The sequence below is a fragment of the Procambarus clarkii genome, chromosome 11 (genome assembly GCF_040958095.1).
Source record: "Procambarus clarkii isolate CNS0578487 chromosome 11, FALCON_Pclarkii_2.0, whole genome shotgun sequence".
Lineage (NCBI taxonomy): Eukaryota > Metazoa > Arthropoda > Malacostraca > Decapoda > Cambaridae > Procambarus > Procambarus clarkii.
The window spans coordinates 3,392,175-3,414,807 of NC_091160.1; the positions used below are offsets into that span (position 1 = coordinate 3,392,175).

A 22,633-nucleotide genomic window follows, 5' to 3' on the forward strand; every position below is an offset into this window, starting at 1 on the left:
AGTATATCGCCCCCTTAGTGCCAGTACATCTTGACTCGCCTTATTTCAGCGGCACATGTGAGTTGGCAGTAGTCGATACCCTCCCTGTGGCTGGGATTGACGTGGTACTAGCCAACGACTTGGTGACCGATTGGAGCAACAATCATCCCAAGATAGCGGACGAGTCAGCCAGAACAGTACAGTCAGAGGTGTCTACAGGCAATGGTAATGTCCAGGTAAAGACAGACCCGGATGTAACTATGTTTAATTTGTCCTCTCGCCTACAGATTGAGAACGTTCTAGCAGTGTCTCCTGATTCTCTCGACAAGGAACATGAGGTTACGATGGAAGAAGTACCTGAGCTTGAAGAGAGGCCTTGTGTGCAGACACCCACGGATACCAACGAGTCTGGAGCGAAGGCTGAGGTGTGCTTGCGGTATGGCAAGTTACAGCATGTAGTGAACCAGCCAGAGATTCCCCAGACGTCAGAGGTATGTGAGGCATGTTCTAAAGGTCTAGTGCCCTCTTTGGTCCAAGCCAGGCTAGTGGATGGTGCCGGCTATGGACATGACAAGCTCAGGAAACTTATCCCTCGACTTACCAAATGTTTCCTATCGGCATTTTGTTTTGTTCTCCTATGTGCTCTCTGTGTTCTCAGTAAGGATCAGTGGACGACCCGAAGGATGATGGCTCCCGTGAACATCGAGAAGAGGTCCCAGGGATTGGAGAGTTGTACTGCAAGTGTTGCAGTTGAAGAAGGGACCTGGGAGGTAATAGATGATACAGGAGGTACGACATGTGATAATGTGAGTAACTGTTTCCGACAGGTTGACACCCCCCGCGTGACTGCTGAGCCTCAACACAGCGTTATACGGAACGTTGGTCGACCTGACGGGGGCAGAGCGAATGCCATCTTTGGTGAGCAAGCAGCCCTGTTGGAACTAGGTGTGGGCCTAGTAGAAGAGTGTATAGTAAGTACTGACTTGCCCATTGTCGCTATCACTCTGAATTATCAGACCCCTGTATTCCAGGTTCCTGTCTCCCTGACGGACCATCGGACTGGCACCAGAAATGCCGTCTGTGGTCAGCCATCATCGGTGCCACGACATAGGAAAGTGTCAAGTCACCCCAGATCGTGTCAAAACCAATCCGTACTAGAGAGGTGTAAGATGATGCCCCTGCTTGACATCGCAGTGGAGATGTGGACGATTATATCAGGCAGATTATTGCTTTCTATCTACAAGTTCCCTTTGTGCCAGGGTTCCTCAGTACAGTTCTGTAGACGTGACAGCCTCGACATCCCAGATTATAAAGCATGTAAGTCCATTTGGAGTTGTGTCGCCCTGCTAATTTGGTTTGTGTTTTTTATAGAACCCCAAACCAAATTCTTTTTGGTGGGGAGGTGTTACGAACCCGGATCCAGCGTTCGAGCCTGGAGCAGTGACAAACACGCCATCTGTGGGTCAGCTCCCGAAACCCCCTCCAAACGAACGACGACACCTAGTGAGGACAGCGTGTACTGGCCTCGAGGACCAGTTTCTAGTCTGGTTCAGCGCTCAACACCGCCGCTCCTGACCTCTGGTGAGGTGGTGCTCCGACGACAGCGCCATCTATGGAGTGGATATGTCGGGCGTTTGTATCTGAGCCTGTGAATGTGGTGTATTAGTGTCCCTGTTATTAATGACGTGTCTGCTTACAGAGCCGACCTGGGACCACTGTGTTGAAGGTGGAGTCAGTCTACCCGAGGCAGCCAGTCTCCATACAGTGAAGTTTGCTGCAGCTGTCGTGACGTCGTCCCCCCGGAAGAACACTGTGGTGTGTTAAGCCTGCCAGTGGAGTGGCAGTGGAAGGATTTACCCGGGACCGACGGTTGGAGACGATAATCCACTGGGGTATTGAGGACAGGAGGGTGATTGGTGATATCACACGAGACTCCTGTCTAGGGCGTACCCCTTTTATCGTTCGTGGCGTGGCCGTACCAGCCTTGGTGGCTCAGTACCTGCCAGCAGACCTGCTGGACGTGTGGTTGACGGCCTCCACGACGGTGCCCCCAGTGGACCTGTGTTGTGGCTGACCTGTGGCCAGGGTAGACTCAGCGTTCTCAGAGGACACGTCTTGAGGCCACGAAGAAAGCACCGCGGACTCAGCACCTAGCTTCGAGGATCCATAGTCTCCAGCAGAAGACTACAGTGTTGATCCCCTTGTAAAGTGTTAATACCCCTCCCCCTTGTGTACTCTTTTATTATATATATTTAAACGGTGAAGGTGAACATTATATTATATTAAGTTCTTACCTTTCTTTCCCTACTCCCTTTAAGTTACTTGCGTCACGGATCGCATCCCTTGATAGCCTCTACTGACTTGGGGCCGGATATATATCTTCCTCTAACTACATCAGAGTAAGAACCCCGTTGCGTCCCGAGAGGGCCGTAACACCGGACATAATGAGGTGATAGCCGAAGCTATTTGAGCCACCCCACCGCCGGCACTCGGATGGTAATCTTGGGCATAGCATTTTACCAAATCACCTCATTCTTTGGGGCACACGTGAGGAACACAAATGCAAACAAGCCTGAATGGTCCCCAGGACAATATGCAACTGAAGGTCAAGTGGATTAAGGCGTCTTGTACATACCAGTTGCGTTGCTCCTGGGAGTATGGGTTCGAGTCACTTCTGGGGTGTGAGTTTTCAGTTGCATATTGTCCTGGGGACCATTCAGGCTTGTTCGCATTTGTGTTCCTCACGTGTGCCCCAAAGAATGAGGTGATTTGGTAAAATGCTATGCCCAAGATTACCATCCGAGTGCCGGCGGTGGGGTGGCTCAAATAGCTTCGGCTATCACCTCATTATGTCCGGTCGTGATGGTCAAGTGGATTAAGGCGTCTTGTACATACCAGTTGCGTTGCTCCTGGGAGTATGGGTTCGAGTCACTTCTGGGGTGTGAGTTTTCAGTTGCATATTGTCCTGGGGACCATTCAGGCTTGTTCGCATTTGTGTTCCTCACGTGTGCCCCAAAGAATGAGGTGATTTGGTAAAATGCTATGCCCAAGATTACCATCCGAGTGCCGGCGGTGGGGTAGCTCAAATAGCTTCGGCTATCACCTCATTATGTCCGGTCGTGATGGTCAAGTGGATTAAGGCGTCTTGTACATACCAGTTGCGTTGCTCCTGGGAGTATGGGTTCGAGTCACTTCTGGGGTGTGAGTTTTCAGTTGCATATTGTCCTGGGGACCATTCAGGCTTGTTCGCATTTGTGTTCCTCACGTGTGCCCCAAAGAATGAGGTGATTTGGTAAAATGCTATGCCCAAGATTACTATCCGAGTGCCGGCGGTGGGGTGGCTCAAATAGCTCCGGCTATCACCTCATTATGTCCGGTCGTGATGGTCAAGTGGATTAAGGCGTCTTGTACATACCAGTTGCGTTGCTCCTGGGAGTATGGGTTCGAGTCACTTCTGGGGTGTGAGTTTTCAGTTGCATATTGTCCTGGGGACCATTCAGGCTTGTTCGCATTTGTGTTCCTCACGTGTGCCCCAAAGAATGAGGTGATTTGGTAAAATGCTATGCCCAAGATTACCATCCGAGTGCCGGCGGTGGGGTGGCTCAAATAGCTTCGGCTATCACCTCATTATGTCCGGTCGTGATGGTCAAGTGGATTAAGGCGTCTTGTACATACCAGTTGCGTTGCTCCTGGGAGTATGGGTTCGAGTCACTTCTGGGGTGTGAGTTTTCAGTTGCATATTGTCCTGGGGACCATTCAGGCTTGTTCGCATTTGTGTTCCTCACGTGTGCCCCAAAGAATGAGGTGATTTGGTAAAATGCTATGCCCAAGATTACCATCCGAGTGCCGGCGGTGGGGTGGCTCAAATAGCTTCGGCTATCACCTCATTATGTCCGGTCGTGATGGTCAAGTGGATTAAGGCGTCTTGTACATACCAGTTGCGTTGCTCCTGGGAGTATGGGTTCGAGTCACTTCTGGGGTGTGAGTTTTCAGTTGCATATTGTCCTGGGGACCATTCAGGCTTGTTCGCATTTGTGTTCCTCACGTGTGCCCCAAAGAATGAGGTGATTTGGTAAAATGCTATGCCCAAGATTACCATCCGAGTGCCGGCGGTGGGGTGGCTCAAATAGCTTCGGCTATCACCTCATTATGTCCAGTCGTGATGGTCAAGTGGATTAAGGCGTCTTGTACATACCAGTTGCGTTGCTCCTGGGAGTATGGGTTCGAGTCACTTCTGGGGTGTGAGTTTTCAGTTGCATATTGTCCTGGGGACCATTCAGGCTTGTTCGCATTTATAATATATATATATATATATATATATATATATATATATATATATATATATATATATATATATATATATATATATATATATATATATATATATGTCGTACCTACTAGCCAGAACGCACTTCTCAGCCTACTATGCATGGCCCGATTTGCCTAATAAGCCAAGTTTTCATGAATTAATTGTTTTTCGACTACCTAACCTACCTAACCTAACCTAACTTTTTCAGCTACCTAACCTAACCTAACCTATAGAGATAGGTTAGGTTAGGTTAGGTAGGGTTGGTTAGGTTCGGTCATATATCTACGTTAATTTTAACTCCAATAAAAAAAAGTTGACCTCATACATAATGAAATGGGTAGCTTTATCATTTCATAAGAAAAAAATTAGAGAAAATATATTAATTCTGGAAAACTTGGCGTATTAGGCAAATCGAGCCTTGCATAGTAGGCAGAGAAGTGCGTTCTGGCTACTAGGTACGACATATATATATATATATATATATATATATATATATATATATATATATATATATATATATATATATATATATATATATATATATATATATATATATACAGGCCCAATTCAGCAATCTATATATATATATATATATATATATATATATATATATATATATATATATATATATATATATATATATATATATATATATATATATATATATTATTATAAATATATATATATTTAATGTGATGGGAAAATGTAGGTGTAATGCAGCCCTCCCTATGGTTGGTGTAAATGCCAGTCCACCTGCTCGTGCAAGACTATATATAGGCGAGCTATATATATATATATATATATATATATATATATATATATATATATATATATATATATATATAACTGAAAACTCACACCCCAGAAGTGACTCGAACCCATACTCCCATGAGCAACGCAACTGGTATGTACAAGACGCCTTAATCCACTTGACCATCACGACCGGACATAATGAGGTGATAGCCGAGGCTATTTGAACTACCCCACCGCCGGCACTCGGATAGTAATCTTGGGCATAGCATTTTACCAAATCACCTCATTCTTTGGGGCACACGTGAGGAACACAAATGCGAACAAGCCTGAATGGTCCCCAGGACAATATGCAACTGAAAACTCACACCCTAGAAGTGACTCGAACCCATACTCCCAGGAGCAACGCAACTGGTATGTACAAGATGCCTTAATCCACTTGACTATCACGAACGGACATAATGAGGTGATAGCCGAGGCTATTTGAACCACCCCACCGCCGGCACTCGGATAGTAATCTTGGGCATAGCATTTTACCAAATCACCTCATTCTTTGGGGCACACGTGAGGAACACAAATGCGAACAAGCCTGAATGGTCCCCAGGACAATATGCAACTGAAAACTCACACCCCAGAAGTGACTCGAACACATACTCCCAGGAGCAACGCAACTGGTATGTACAAGACGCCTTAATCCACTTGACCATCACGACCGGACATAATGAGGTGATAGCCGAGGCTATTTGAACCACCCCACCGCCGGCACTCGGATAGTAATCTTGGGCACAGCATTTTACCAAATCACCTCATTCTTTGGGGCACACGTGAGGAACACAAATGCGAACAAGCCTGAATGGTCCCCAGGACAATATGCAACTGAAAACTCACACCCCAGAAGTGACTCGAACCCATACTCCCAGGAGCAACGCAACTGGTATATACAAGACGCCTTAATCCACTTGACCATCATGACCGGACATAATGAGGTGATAGCCGAGGCTATTTGAACCACCCCACCGCCGGCAGTCGGATAGTAATCTTGGGCATAGCATTTTACCAAATCACCTCATTCTTTGGGGCACACGTGAGGAACACAAATGCGAACAAGCCTGAATGGTCCCCAGGACAATATGCAACTGAAAACTCACACCCCAGAAGTCACTCGAACCCATACTCCCAGGAGCAACGCAACTGGTATGTACAAGACGCCTTAATCCACTTGACCATCACGACCGGACATAATGAGGTGATAGCCGAGGCTATTTGAACCACCCCACCGCCGGCACTCGGATAGTAATCTTGGGCATAGCATTTTACCAAATCACCTCATTCTTTGGAGCACACGTGAGGAACACAAATGCGAACAAGCCTGAATGGTCCCCAGGACAATATGCAACTGAAAACTCACACCCCAGAAGTGACTCGAACCCATACTCCCAGGAGCAACGCAACTGGTATGTACAAGACGCCTTAATCCACTTGACCATCACGACTGGACATAATGAGGTGATAGCCGAGGCTATTTGAACCACCCCACCGCCGGCACTCGGATAGTAATCTTGGGCATAGCATTTTACCAAATCACCTCATTCTTTGGGGCACACGTGAGGAACACAAATGCGAACAAGCCTGAATGGTCCCCAGGACAATATTCAACTGAAAACTCACACCCCAGAAGTGACTCGAACCCATACTCCCAGGAGCAACGCAACTGGAGTGTACAAGACGCCTTAATCCACTTGACCATCACGACCGGACATAATGAGGTGATAGCCGAAGCTATTTGAACCACCCCACCACCGGCAGTCGGATAGTAATCTTGGGCATAGCATTTTACCAAATCACCTCATTCTTTGGGGCACACGTGAGGAACACAAATGCGAACAAGCCTGAATGGTCCCCAGGACAATATGCAACTGAAAACTCACACCCCAGAAGTGACTCTAACCCATACTCCCAGGAGCAACGCAACTGGTATGTACAAGACGCCTTAATCCACTTGACCATCACGACCGGACATAATGAGGTGATAGCCGAGGCTATTTGAACCACCCCACCGCCGGCACTCGGATAGTAATCTTGGGCATAGCATTTTACCAAATCACCTCATTCTTTGGGGCACACGTGAGGAACACAAATGCGAACAAGCCTGAATGGTCCCCAGGACAATATGCAACTGAAAACTCACACCCCAGAAGTGACTCGAACCCATACTCCCAGGAGCAACGCAACTGGTATGTACAAGACGCCTTAATCCACTTGACCATCACGACCGGACATAATTAGGTGATAGCCGAGGCTATTTGAAACACCCCACCGCCGGCACTCGGATAGTATTCTTGGGCATAGCATTTTACCAAATCACCTCATTCTTTGGGGCACACGTGAGGAACACAAATGCGAACAAGCCTGAATGGTCCCCAGGACAATATGCAACTGAAAACTCACACCCCCAGAAGTGACTCGAACCCATACTCCCAGGAGCAACGCAACTGGTATGTACAAGACGCCTTAATTCACTTGACCATCACGACCGGACATAATGAGGTGATAGCCGAGGCTATTTGAACCACCCCACCGCCGGCACTCGGATAGTAATCTTGATCATAGCATTTTACCAAATCACCTCATTCTTTGGGGCACACGTGAGGAACACAAATGCGAACAAGCCTGAATGGTCCCCAGGACAATATGCAACTGAAAACTCACACCCCAGAAGTGACTCGAACCCATACTCCCAGGAGCAACGCAACTGGTATGTACAAGACGCCTTAATCCACTTGACCATCACGACCGGACATAATGAGGTGATAGCCGTTTCTCTTCAAGATATTTCCTCACTGAGGGGCCAAAAACATCATTGATCCATTCAGTGAAGAATATCCGCGTTACCCAGGATTTCTTATTGGACCTCCACATTACATTCAGTCGCGCCTTATACACTTTACATGCCTTGAACACGCGTGGATTTTCTGAGTGGTAGACCAGCAGTGGCTTGACCTTGCAATCTCCACTTGCATTGGCGCAGAGGACGAGAGTAAGCCGATCCATCATCGGTTTGTGGCCAGGCAAAGATTGTTCCTCCTGTGTGATGTAGGTCCTCTTCGTCATTTTCTTCCAAAACAGGCCAGTCTCGTCACAATTAAAAACTTGTTGGGGCAAGAACTCCTTTTCAGCAACAAATTCCTGGAACTCTGGTACAAATTTCTCAGCAGCAGCTTTATCAGAGCTGGCAGCCTCCCCATGTCGCACAACACTGTGGATACCGCTTCTCTTCCTAAATTTCTCAAACCATCCACGGCTTGCCTTAAATATCTCCTCCTCTTCAGACGACGCACCTGGTGTCTTCCTGACAAGGTCCACATACAACTTTTTGGCCTTTGCACAGACAAGAGCTTCAGAGACACTATCGCCATGCAATTGCCTTTCATTCATCCAGACTAGCAGTAGCTTTTCAACCTCTTCTAGGATTTGTGGACGTTTCTTGTTAACCTTGGTAACTCCTTAAGCCACCTCAAGCGTCTTAAATTGTTCCTTCCTCTTCAGAATGGTACAAATCGTTGATGAGGTCCTGCCATACTCCCTGACGAGATCAACCACATGCACACCACGCTCGTGCTTTGCTATTATTTCCTTCTTCACTTCAACAGTAATTGTTGCTTTCTACCCCTTGCCAACACTGTCTTTAGCAACCAGCTTCTTTGGCGACATCGTGCGTTACAAATTGCAGTCACCAAACCACAAAAACACAGAGAAAAGCGCAAATAAATCCAGAGGGATGCTTGTCGTGTGAGATACAACAACAACACTGGCGTCGGAGGCGTCCGAGAATTTGCGAGAACCCGCGAGACGCTAGGAAGCGCTATGTGGTTTCACTCGTTAATAGAGACGAGCACGTCAATAGAGACAAATTTGCTGCGAGTGGCTTGCTCGTTACTGGAAAAACTCGTTAATAGAGCCACTCGTTAATAGAGGTTCCACTGTATATATATATATATAAATATATATATATATATATATATATATATATATATATATATATATATATATATATATATATATATATAATATATATATATATATATATATATATATATATATATATATATATATATATATATATGTCGTACCTAGTAGCCAGAACTCACTTCTCAGCCTACTATTCAAGGCCCGATTTGCCTAATAAGCCAAGTTTTCCTGAATTAATATATTTACTATAATTTTTTTCTTATGAAATGATAAAGCAACCCTTTTCTCTATGTATGAGGTCAATTTTTTTTTATTGGAGTTAAAATTAACGTAGATATATGACCGAACCTAACCAACCCTACCTAACCTAACCTAACCTATATTTATAGGTAAGGTTAGGTTAGGTAGCCAAAAAAAGCTAGGTTAGGTTAGGTTAGGTAGGTTAGGTAGACGAAAAAACATTAATTCATGAAAACTTGGCTTATTAGGCAAATCGGGCCTTGAATAGTAGGCTGAGAAGTGCGTTCTGGCTACTAGGTACGACATATATATATATATATATATATATATATATATATATATATATATATATATATATATATATATATATGTATATATATATATATATATATATATATATATATATATATATATATATATATATATATATATATATATATATATATATATATATATATATATATATATATAACAAAGTCACTAGAGAAAGGGAGTGTGAAGAATAAGAGGGGGAGCATGTTCCTGAAAATTGCATACACAAACATAGATGGAGTGAGATCAAAGATACTGTACAAAACTTGAAGATGATATTTTAAATGAGGTCATATTCTCATGGGGTTACTCAGTTTGGAGACGGGACAGAAAAATTAGGAAAGGGGGTAGTGTTGCTGTGCTGGTGAAAGAACAGCTTAAGGTAAATTAAATAATGATTGTGAATCCACAAGAAGTTGATATAATAGCACTAGAGATCTGCAATCAGGATGATAAACTAACAGTCATAAATGTATATAGTCCACCGCCATGCAACACATGGTCAAAGGAGGAGCTGGATAATAAGAGAGGGTTTTATAACAATAATGAGAGATTATAGCGAGAGACAGATCACAACTCTTGGTAGTTGGCGACTTCAACTTGAAATAAATCCATAGACTAGGAGGCATATGAAGCTAGAACAGAGGATTTTTGGACTTGTTGATTCGTAAACCTCATCCTGAAAACATTCGTGTTTCTGCATGTTAAACAAGCTACGAGGATGAGGGAAGGGGATGTTTTCTCCATTCTGGATGTTATATTTACAAGGAAAGAGGAAGAGATATTTATCATTCAGTACCTCCCTCCCTTGGGTAAAAGTGACCATGTCTTTTTGGGAATAAAGTATGCAATGCATTATAATCTGGAAAAAAATAAGCTTGAAGCAGTTGAAAAACCTGATTTGTGGAGAGGTCATTATGGGGAACTCAGATATTTTCTTAAGGAATTTGACAAACACTTGCTGTTAGGACATGAAGTAAATGAGATGTATGTCAAGTTTCGTGAAATATATGATAAAGGCACAACAAAATTTATACCAAATGAGAGATGCAGAACTAGGAAAAGGGGATTTGTTTGTTGATATCATCCGGATTTTTCCGAGTTTTGGAGTTTCCGAGATATTTTCTATTGATAAAAATATGTATAATGTTAATTTAAAGTTTTTTGATAAATGAGCTTTCCTGTCTACTTAGGTAATGATTCCAAAGATCGTCCTTCCTTTCCTCCCTGGAATCTGGATGTAGCAGGTACTCAATTGTCAAAAGTGAAAATTTTGTTTGTCATCCGAATGCACCAAATTGGTAAATTTTGTAATAATCTTTTAAAAATTGTAAATGACACTATTTTTGCAAAATCCTTTCAAGATCTATTATTCTAATATGCTACCACAAGTGAGGCATATAAGAGTATTTATGAGTAAGATGTAATTGAGTCTTTGACACTAATAAAATTAAGTACTGTGGTTTTATATACTGATAATTAGCTAAAAATATATACATGTAAATTATTTTGCCTTGCACCTAGATCCACGGAGCCTGTATGGTGTGCGTTTCAGTACTTCGGAAATCTGGAACGATCTGGAATCTCTTGTCTGCAATGAAACGATACATATTATTGCACTTACCAAAATATGGATGAATGTAGAAAATAGAGAACTATTAGCTGAATATCAAATAAATGGATTTAATCTATTTCACACAGATAGATATATTAGACAAGGAGGGGTAGTAGCTATGTATGTTAGGTAATATTTGAAATGTAGTCTCGAAAAGACCACATTTCAACAGAAACATGCCACATACCAGTCACAAGAATGAACCTCGTCGAGGCCAAACGTCTAAATGAGAGCATGAACGAGTAAGAAATAATTTTTTAACACCAGGCATCATAAACACAATGAATGCACCTGCAGACACACAACGAGCACTATCACCATAGCAAAGATTACTCCTGTAACGGTTCTATTGTTACGTAAAGTATGGTGACAAATAAACACAGACACTAAGATACTATATATATATTTGGTCGAATATACAGAAGTACACAGGTGATACTTTGGTGTGAGTTGAGCGCACTGAGCGTCGGTACAGTATCTCACAAGTGTCTGCTCTAGACCACACTTGAAAGTAGACTAGCCAATGTTCGCTACTCCGCTGCTTATATGCTCGGGCAACACCTCACCGTGTTCCCCGGGCAACGCCTCACCTCATTCATCTCCAAAGGTTGACAGGAATATTAACAATGCATTTGGAGCGAGTATATTATTGGGATAATCTACTCGCTACAGAACTCCCCCTCCCAGGGGATGAAAGGAAAAATACTTGATCAAGGAACTTAGCTGGTCGGTGAATTGTACGCCCTGCTCGCGTTACATAACCATCAAAGTTAACTTCCTCCTCTTCGCTGATGTCATCTAACTGGGGTCGTAGGAGGATCCTGTGCTGTGAGGTCGCACAGGATCGTCCGTCGTCGTAGGAGGCGGTGCTGTTGGTAACTGTGGTCGAAAAGTGAACTGCGTAGTCGGCGGATGTGTCTCTGGATTTAGCAGTGTCGCAGACGTTGAGACGAAGCCTGGAGCAGAGCAGAGAGCTGAGTGAGGCTGGAGTCGTGGAGCTCTATGTGGGAGAGCGTGGCGGCTCGATTGAGAATTGTGAGTGTCTGAACTCGGGGAGCGAGAGCGTGGCGGCTCGATGCGGTCGTAGTCTGCTGTCTGCTCTGTGTCGAAGCTGTAGCGTCTTGGGTTGATTAGGACTGTACACGCCGAGTACTACATGTGTTGACTGTGGAAATTGTAGTCTGGAAACAAAAGATGTAGGTACAGTGTGTGGACAAGCTCGGTGTAGCAGGAGAGAAGAATATGCATAATTGTTGCGTCCTTGGGTCGCTGTCGCAATGTGGAGCATTGTAAAAATTGTACATCACTACTCCTCTTAATACAACAAATATGAGAAAAGAACTAACAATTCATCATGAATGATCAGACATCCTTAAAGCTTTACCATCAATCTAACATGTACTTAGAAGTCACTGATGATAAGTTCATCTATGCCCCAATCTTCAAAAGATCCGTCTGGCAAATATCTGCGAATGATGATGGGAATTTTCCTTTCTCTCAATTCTTTGGCAGCAATTTGGAGCGGATCCGATTCTGCATCAATTTCCACCATGACAGGCGCACACATTGCAATCTGCAGTGCTCTCGTGCCCAATACTCTAGCTCTTTCATATTTTGTCATATAAGGTGTCGTGATTCTCTTGAGCATAGGCACTGGCTGACCTTCCCCTGCAGGTACCAACTCTGTCTGGTTATCATCATCCTCCTCTCCTTGCAGGTCATCCAGATTTTCATCATCTTCTGCCTCCTCGAAGTCATCACCAACATCATCACCATCGAACTCCTCGTCAGCCATCTCGCGTTCCTGTTTGCACCAAGGTCTTCTCCCAGCTATAAGCAAGACTCGCGTGGCCGTGTGTGACGCAGCACTGGAACTCCCCCTCCCAGGGGATGAAAGGAAAAATACTTGATCAAGGAACTTAGCTGGTCGGTGAATTGTACGCCCTAAAAAAAATCATTAAATTTGATTGACAATGAGATGAAATAATGCATAGTATGTCAATTTTGTGAATTTTTTTAATTACTGAACTAGGTTTTCAATGCTTACATTTGTTATTCTCGGCATTCTTTGCTTCATATCTGAAGCTTCGTTTTCAGTTTCCACTTCAGACGTGTCTTCCGCAGCTATGCATCTCCGGTTTGCAGCATCAAAATCATCTGTAATAACTGAATATAATTAATAATATATCAGTGAGATATATGTTTATCATTACCTAGTAGTAGTGAACACTAAAAAATAACATAAATCAGCTTTCTAAAGAGATGTTTAATAATACGACACACATGATTTGGAACTTATAACTGGGTTAAGTACTTTGCACATAAGTCTTAACCCTTTAACTGCGCGGCCTATAAATATGACATCCCCCCAGTGCGCAAGAAATGAAACCTCGGGAAAAAATTCCTTTTTCTTCTGAAAGTGTAAAAAACCCCTCCCTGTATATGGGTATAGCAACGGAAGTTCGAAATTGTACTTACTTTGGCTGCTATAGGGTCCGAAAAGGGGGCGTGACGTCATCATTCCTCATGCGCCAGAGCAGTATGCTCCTGGGGCCGGTGGGGCGCCCGGGGCGGGGCGCGCGAGTTGCCGCGAATATATTTTTGTTCATTTTTTGCGCACAGTTCCAAATACATTTTATTTGTTTTTACATGCTAATCCTATGTATAATGAACACGTACACTATATTATGGCAGTAAAACATCCGTACTGTCCGAAGACACTGTGTTACGTGCATGACACTTGTGTATACATATGTTGCACATATTTACCATGTATCATGCTAATTTATTTATATATACAATCTATTTACAGAATATACACTGTCACACACTATATATATTCACCATCAATACATTCAGAACACCGCGAGTGTGAGCTGTCACACCCAGCCAGCCCTCCCTCACTCCAACATCTTACTCGCCAACATTGCTCCTCCCACCATTCTGTTATTGTTCTTATTACACTAATTACACATGTTATATATACCTATCTACAGGTTTTATTTACCAGAACTATGCAAGTAAGCCAGTATTGTGTCCAAACAGTACAGTGGCCACCATATACTGCATGACAAATCACACAGCCAACCCATTCTCGCACTTTCGTATAGTCAATATTGACTTATTAATTATGTGCATATGTGACGTGCTGAACATACTAGTTTACCTTGAAAAGCTTCATAGAAAATACCGACCTTACCTAACCTTCTTAGTATGTTGAAAAAAGCATCTTATTGCTTCGTAATTACAATTATTACTTAACCTATTATAGGTATAGGTTAAGTAATCACCACCACTGTCCCTCGCCTCGTCATACACAAGCACTTGCCATTCGCCTCCCCATACACCAGCACTTGACCCTCGCCTCCCCATACACCAGCACTCGCCCCTCGCCTCCGCATACACCAGCACTTGCCCCTCACTTCCCCATACACCAGCACTCGCCCCTCGCCTCCCCATACACCAGCACTCGCCCCTCACCTGCCCATACACCAGCACTTGCCCCTCGCCTCCCCATACACAAGCACTCGTCCCTCGCCTCCCCATACACCAGCACTCGCCCCTCACCTGCCCATACACCAGCACTTGCCCCTCGCCTCCCCATACACAAGCACTCGTCCCGCGCCTCCCCATACACCAGCACTCGCCCTTCACCTGCCCATACACCAGTACTTGCCCCTCGCCTCCCCATACACCAACACTTGCCCCTCGCCTCCCCATACACAAGTACTCGTCCCTCGCCTCCCCATACACCAGCACTAGAATGTAATAATATAATAAAATATAAGTGTTTAATTACGATAATATTTGCATGATTGCATGAAGCGTTTGTCCTCCCGCAGACTGCACTTATGACAAATTGGCCGCTCCGTTGATACTGGCAGCGGATGACGCTGTGACGTCACTGGTGAGGGCAGCACTGCGCATTTCCTCCCTCATCTCTTAATCATTCCCTCGTTTATATAATTGGCAAGACAATTTACTTATCTTAGTTAGCAAATAGGGGATATTTGGCTAAGATTTCTGGTAGCAGATAATTTTGAATGAAATATTAAAACATCTCTGGAACATTTATTATAAAATTGTCTCTGAATTCATGTATCTTTTTGCACTCCATCACATCCAGTCGGTCAGGTGAAGTCACAGAGAGAGGTTGTGTTAACCGGAGCTCCTGAGTGTTGTTATATTATCATAGCAAATATGGAAGTTGTAGTGAAGGACCTGGTGACTCTAGTGGGAGCCCTGAGGACAGAGTTGGACTCTCTGCGGGAGGAGGTGCGTCAGCTTAAAAAACAACGAGAAGTAACGAAGGAGGAGACCAGCAGTAAAGGGACCTCGTCTTGGAGAGTTGCGAAAGACAGGGGCCTTAAGAAGACTTTGATAAAGCCGCCTTCAAACGCCATAGCAACTTCAAATTCATTTGACGTTTTGGAGGACGAGTGCTGTGGAGAGACTGTGGATCGCGCAAAAGGGAAAGCAACGAAGAGAAAGGAAGCGCAGGCCCCTCAGAAAGTAAAGGAAGTACCTAAGCAAACATTAGTTGTGGGAGATTCCCAGATAAGGTATTTGGATAGAACGTTTTGTGCTAGAGATAGGGGGAACAGGTTAAGGGTTTGCTATCCCGGAGCTGGCATTGGTGATATTATAAACAACATGAATGATATTATGGCTGGTAATGGGAACAATCCCATTATTTGCATTAGCGTGGGAGGAAATGATGTTGGTCGAGTCAGGAGTGAGGAACTGATTCAGAGGTATAAAACAGCCATAGAGTTAGTTAGGAGCAAGGGAGGAATCCCGATCATATGTGGCATTCTTCCAAGAAAGGGAGTGGGAAATGAATGGATATCGAGGGCACTTGGTGTCAATTGCCGGCTGGAAAGATATTGCAAATCAAATGCAATATCTTTCATAGACAACTGGGAACACTTCTATGGAAGAAATGAAATGTATGCTCGTGATGGGGTGCATCTATCGAGAGCTGGGGTTGTTGCTGTTGCGAACTCGCTAGAAGAAGTGGTTAGAGGCGTTTGTTTGGGTTTAAACTGTTAGTAGATAGAGGTATGGGAATTGATTTGGAGGAAGGAGGTAATAAAAGTATGTGTTTGTGGGAGAAGGGAATTGGCAAAACGATCAGGGAAAGAGAAGGTCCGCAAAATAACAATTCACTTAGGGTATATTACACTAACAGTAGAAGTCTAAGAAATAAAATTAACGAATTAAATGCTCTTGTCTGCACAGAAAAAATAGATATTATTGCACTTACCGAAACGTGGATGAATGTAGAAAATAGAGAACTATTAGCTGAATATCAAATATATGGATTTAAACTATTTCACACAGATAGATATATTAGACGAGGAGGTGGAGTAGCCATATATGTTAGGGACAATTTGAAATGTAGTCTCAAAGAGGGAATCAAAACAGAGCCACACACAGAAACTATTTGGATTGAATTAAACGAAAAAGCTAATAATATTATAATAGGAGTAATATATAGGCCACCAAATTTAGACAGAATGGAAGCAAAGCATCTATGGGATGAAATATCTAGAGCATCTAGATCTAACAGTATTTATGTCATGGGTGACTTTAATTTTAGCGGAATAAACTGGTTGAACAAAACAGGGAATAGTGAAGCAGAAGATTTTCTAGAATTAATTGACGATTGCTTTCTTACGCAACACATTAAGGAACCAACACGGGAAAATAATATTTTAGATTTAGTGTTAACTAACAGGGAAACGCAAATTAATGACATCGAAATAGGGAGTGAGCTAGGGAGCAGTGATCACAAAGAAATCAGATTTAGCATAGAATGGAATAGACTAGTAGGAGAAAATTCTGTTAAAGTGCCAGATTTTCGAAAAGCTGATTTTAATAGCCTAAGAAATTTTTTGGGTCAAATTGATTGGAAAAGCTTGGGTATGGGGTGTGGGCCGGTCTTGGAGCGAGACATGAACCCAGTGATAGGTGACTTAAATGGGGATTTAGATGTGGATTCAATATATAACTTATTTAAGAATATTCTTAAATAAATGCATTCTAAACAAATGCAATATCTTTCATAGACAACTGGGAACACTTCTATGGAAGAAATGAAATGTATGCTCGTGATGGGGTGCATCTATCGAGAGCTGGGGTTGTTGCTGTTGCGAACTCGTTAGAAGAAGTGGTTAGAGGTGTTTGTTTGGGTTTAAACTGTTAGTAGATAGAGGTATGGGAATTGATTTGGAGGAAGGAGGTAATAAAAGTATGTGTTTGTGGGAGAAAGGAATTGGCAAAACGATCAGGGAAAGAGAAGGTCCGCAAAATAACAATTCACTTAGGGTATATTACACTAACAGTAGAAGTCTAAGAAATAAAATTAACGAATTAAATGCTCTTGTCTGCACAGAAAAAATAGATATTATTGCACTTACCGAAACGTGGATGAATGTAGAAAATAGAGAACTATTAGCTGAATATCAAATATATGGATTTAAACTATTTCACACAGATAGATATATTAGACGAGGAGGTGGAGTAGCCATATATGTTAGGGACAATTTGAAATGTAGTCTCAAAGAGGGAATCAAAACAGAGCCACACACAGAAACTATTTGGATTGAATTAAACGAAAAAGCTAATAATATTATAATAGGAGTAATATATAGGCCACCAAATTTAGACAGAATGGAAGCAAAGCATCTATGGGATGAAATATCTAGAGCATCTAGATCTAACAGTATTTATGTCATGGGTGACTTTAATTTTAGCGGAATAAACTGGTTGAACAAAACAGGGAATAGTGAAGCAGAAGATTTTCTAGAATTAATTGACGATTGCTTTCTTACGCAACACATTAAGGAACCAACACGGGAAAATAATATTTTAGATTTAGTGTTAACTAACAGGGAAACGCAAATTAATGACATCGAAATAGGGAGTGAGCTAGGGAGCAGTGATCATAAAGAAATCAGATTTAGCATAGAATGGAATAGACCAGTTGGAGAAAATTCTGTTAAAGTGCCAGATTTTCGAAAAACTGATTTTAATTGCCTAAGAAATTTTTTGGGTCAAATTGATTGGAAAGTCTTGGGTATGGGGTGTGGGCCGGTCTTGGAGCGAGACATGAACCCAGCGATAGGTGACTTAAATGGGGATTTCGATGTGGATTCAATGTATAGCTTGTTTAAGAATATTCTAAACAAAGCACAGGAACGTAGTATACCATACAAATTGAATAGATCGAATACTAATGACCCAAAGTGGATAACAAAGAATTTGAAGAACCTTATAGGTAAAAAGAGAGCTTGGTACAAAAGGATTAAAAATGGGGAGGTCACTTTAGAACAGGAATTCGTACAACTGGTTAGAAATGTTAAAAAAGAGATAAGGAAAGCAAAAAGAAACTATGAAGTTCGCATAGCAGGGCAAGCAAAGACAAATCCTAAAGGGTTTTTTCAGTTATATCGTACTAAGACTAGGGAAAGGATAGGTCCATTAAAAACTGAGACAGGTCAAATAACAGATAGTGATGAAGAGATGAGTAGTATTTTTAATAAATATTTTGTATCTGTATTTACTAAAGAGGAACTTAACAATATGCCTTCAGCCGAACAAGTCTATGTGGGTGGGGACGAGGACAGGTTGACGAGTTTAACAGTTACCAGGGAGGATGTTCTTAAACAAATAGTAAAACTCAAACCAAACAAATCCCCAGGGCCGGATGAAGTGTTTGCCAGGGTGCTTAAAGAATGCAAAGAGGAGCTTTGTGACCCACTGTCAACCATATTTAATAAATCAATAGAGTCAGGCAGAGTGCCAGAGTTTTGGAAAGTTGCTAATGTGATACCAGTTTTTAAGAAAGGAGATAGATCACTTGCGTCTAACTATCGACCAATTAGCCTAACGTCTATTGTGGGAAAGTTACTCGAATCTATAATAGCAAATAAAATTCGTCTTCATCTTGAAAAACATAAATTAATAATTGAGTCGCAACATGGTTTTATAAATGGCCGTTCATGTTTAACAAATTTGTTATCTTTTTATTCTAGCATTGTTGAGGCAGTTGATAGTGGTAAGGATTGCGATGTTGTATACCTTGACTTTAGCAAAGCTTTTGATACAGTGCCACATGAAAGACTGATTAAAAAGATAGAGTCTCATGGTATTGGGGGTGCTATATTAAGCTGGATTAGGGCATGGCTATACCAAAGGAAACAGAGAGTTAGTATAAATGGAATCAAGTCAGAGTGGGAAAATGTTGTAAGTGGAGTGCCTCAAGGCTCTGTCCTGGGACCTCTGTTGTTTATAATATATATAAATGATTTAGATTCAGGTTTGAGTAGCAACATTTGCAAATTTGCCGATGATACGAAAATCGGTAGGGAAATTAATTCGGAGGAGGACTCACTATCACTTCAAGTTGATCTAGATAGGGTTTTGAAATGGTCAAAGGATTGGCAGATGCAGTTTAATGCTGATAAATGTAAAGTTCTGAGGTTAGGTAATGTTGATAGAGTTACAAGATACGAGCTAGATGGTGTTGTGATTGCGAAGTCGGATTGCGAAAGGGATCTGGGAGTTATGATTAGTAAGAATTTAAAACAAAAGGATCAATGCATAAATGTTCGTAATAAGGCAAATCGGACACTTGGATTTATTAATCGCAGCGTTAGTAACAAGACACCTGGTGTGGTTCTCAAGCTATATCTTGCTCTAGTTAGGCCCCATTTAGATTATGCAGTTCAGTTTTGGTCGCCATATTATAGAATGGATATAAATTCACTTGAACGTGTCCAGCATAGGATGACTAAGTTAATTCCCCAAATTAGAAATCTTTCATATGAAGAAAGATTAACAAAGCTTAAGTTGCATTCACTGGAAAGGCGAAGAGTTAGGGGTGACATGATAGAGGTTTACAAGTGGATGAATGGACATAACCGGGGGGATATTAATAGGGTATTAAAAGTATCAACACAGGACAGAACACGAAACAATGGGTATAAATTGGATAAGTTTAGATTTAGGAAAGACTTGGGTAAATACTGGTTCAGTAACAGGGTTGTTGATTTGTGGAACCAATTGCCGCGTAACATTGTGGAGGTGGGGTCCCTCGATTGTTTCAAGCATGGGTTGGACAAGTATATGAGTGGGATAGGGTGGTTATAGAATAGGAGCTGCCTCGTATGGGCCAATAGGCCTTCTGCAGTTACCTTTGTTCTTATGTTCTTATGTTCTTATTCTAAACAAAGCACAGGAACGTAGTATACCATACAAATTGAATAGATCGTATACTAATGACCCAAAGTGGATAACAAAGAATTTGAAGAACCTTATAGGTAAAAAGAGAGCTTGGTACAAAAGGATTAAAAATGGGGAGGTCACTTTAGAACAGGAATTCGTACAACTGGTTAGAAATGTTAAAAAAGAGATAAGGAAAGCAAAAAGAAACTATGAAGTTCGCATAGCAGGGCAAGCAAAGACAAATCCTAAAGGGTTTTTTCAGTTATATCGTACTAAGACTAGGGAAAGGATAGGTCCATTAAAAACTGAGACAGGTCAAATAACAGATAGTGATGAAGAGATGAGTAGTATTTTTAATAAATATTTTGTATCTGTATTTACTAAAGAGGAACTTAACAATATGCCTTCAGCCGAACAAGTCTATGTGGGTGGGGACGAGGACAGGTTGACGAGTTTAGCAGTTACCAGGGAGGATGTTCTTAAACAAATAGTAAAACTCAAACCAAACAAATCCCCAGGGCCGGATGAAGTGTTTGCTAGGGTGCTTAAAGAATGCAAAGAGGAGCTTTGTGACCCACTGTCAACCATATTTAATAAATCAATAGAGTCAGGCAGAGTGCCAGAGTTTTGGAAAGTTGCTAATGTGATACCAGTTTTTAAGAAAGGAGATAGATCACTTGCGTCTAACTATCGACCAATTAGCCTAACGTCTATTGTGGGAAAGTTACTCGAATCTATAATAGCAAATAAAATTCGTCTTCATCTTGAAAAACAAATTAATAATTGAGTCGCAACATGGTTTTATAAATGGCCGTTCATGTTTAACAAATTTGTTATCTTTTTATTCTAGCATTGTTGAGGCAGTTGATAGTGGTAAGGATTGCGATGTTGTATACCTTGACTTTAGCAAAGCTTTTGATACAGTGCCACATGAAAGACTGATTAAAAAAATAGAGTCTCATGGTATTGGGGGTGCTATATTAAGCTGGATTAGGGCATGGCTATACCAAAGGAAACAGAGAGTTAGTATAAATGGAATCAAGTCAGAGTGGGAAAATGTTGTAAGTGGAGTGCCTCAAGGCTCTGTCCTGGGACCTCTGTTGTTTATAATATATATAAATGATTTAGATTCAGGTTTGAGTAGCAACATTTGCAAATTTGCCGATGATACGAAAATCGGTAGGGAAATTAATTCGGAGGAGGACTCACTATCACTTCAAGTTGATCTAGATAGGGTTTTGAAATGGTCAAAGGATTGGCAGATGCAGTTTAATGCTGATAAATGTAAAGTTCTGAGGTTAGGTAATGATGATAGAGTTACAAGATACGAGCTAGATGGTGTTAAGAACATAAGAACATAAGAACAAAGGTAACTGCAGAAGGCCTATTGGCCCATACGAGGCAGCTCCTATTCTATAACCACCCAATCCCACTCATATACTTGTCCAACCCGTGCTTGAAACAATCGAGGGACCCCACCTCCACAATGTTACGCGGCAATTGGTTCCACAAATCAACAACCCTGTTACTGAACCAGTATTTACCCAAGTCTTTCCTAAATCTAAACTTATCCAATTTATATCCATTGTTTCGTGTTCTGTCCTGTGTTGATACTTTTAATACCCTATTAATATCCCCCCGGTTATGTCCATTCATCCACTTGTAAACCTCTATCATGTCACCCCTAACTCTTCGCCTTTCCAGTGAATGCAACTTAAGCTTTGTTAATCTTTCTTCATATGAAAGATTTCTAATTTGGGGAATTAACTTAGTCATCCTACGCTGGACACGTTCAAGTGAATTTATATCCATTCTATAATATGGCGACCAAAACTGAACTGCATAATCTAAATGGGGCCTAACTAGAGCAAGATATAGCTTGAGAACCACACCAGGTGTCTTGTTACTAACGCTGCGATTAATAAATCCAAGTGTCCGATTTGCCTTATTACGAACATTTATGCATTGATCCTTTTGTTTTAAATTCTTACTAATCATAACTCCCAGATCCCTTTCGCAATCCGACTTCGCAATCACAACACCATCTAGCTCGTATCTTGTAACTCTATCATCATTACCTAACCTCAGAACTTTACATTTATCAGCATTAAACTGCATCTGCCAATCCTTTGACCATTTCAAAACCCTATCTAGATCAACTTGAAGTGATAGTGAGTCCTCCTCCGAATTAATTTCCCTACCGATTTTCGTATCATCGGCAAATTTGC

The 22,633-nt window shown here is 42.0% G+C and overlaps 1 protein-coding gene and 1 pseudogene across 1 annotated transcript; both read right to left on the reverse strand.

Moving 5' to 3' along the window:
- Positions 1-7,825: 7,825 nt before the first annotated feature.
- LOC138363505 (tigger transposable element-derived protein 1-like) lies at positions 7,826-8,473 on the reverse strand. The gene has a single exon (XM_069322859.1). The coding sequence runs from the start codon at positions 8,471-8,473 to the stop codon at positions 7,826-7,828; it is 648 nt and encodes a 215-aa protein (XP_069178960.1).
- A 3,991-nt stretch (positions 8,474-12,464) lies between these two features.
- On the reverse strand, positions 12,465-13,035 carry LOC123762199 (DNA-directed RNA polymerases I, II, and III subunit RPABC2 pseudogene; annotated as a pseudogene).
- Positions 13,036-22,633: the final 9,598 nt, after the last annotated feature.

Coding starts and splice junctions, on each gene's coding strand:
- LOC138363505 (XM_069322859.1), bottom strand. CDS start 8,473: ATGAATGAAAGGCAATTGCATGGCGATAGTGTCTCTGAAGCTCTTGTC.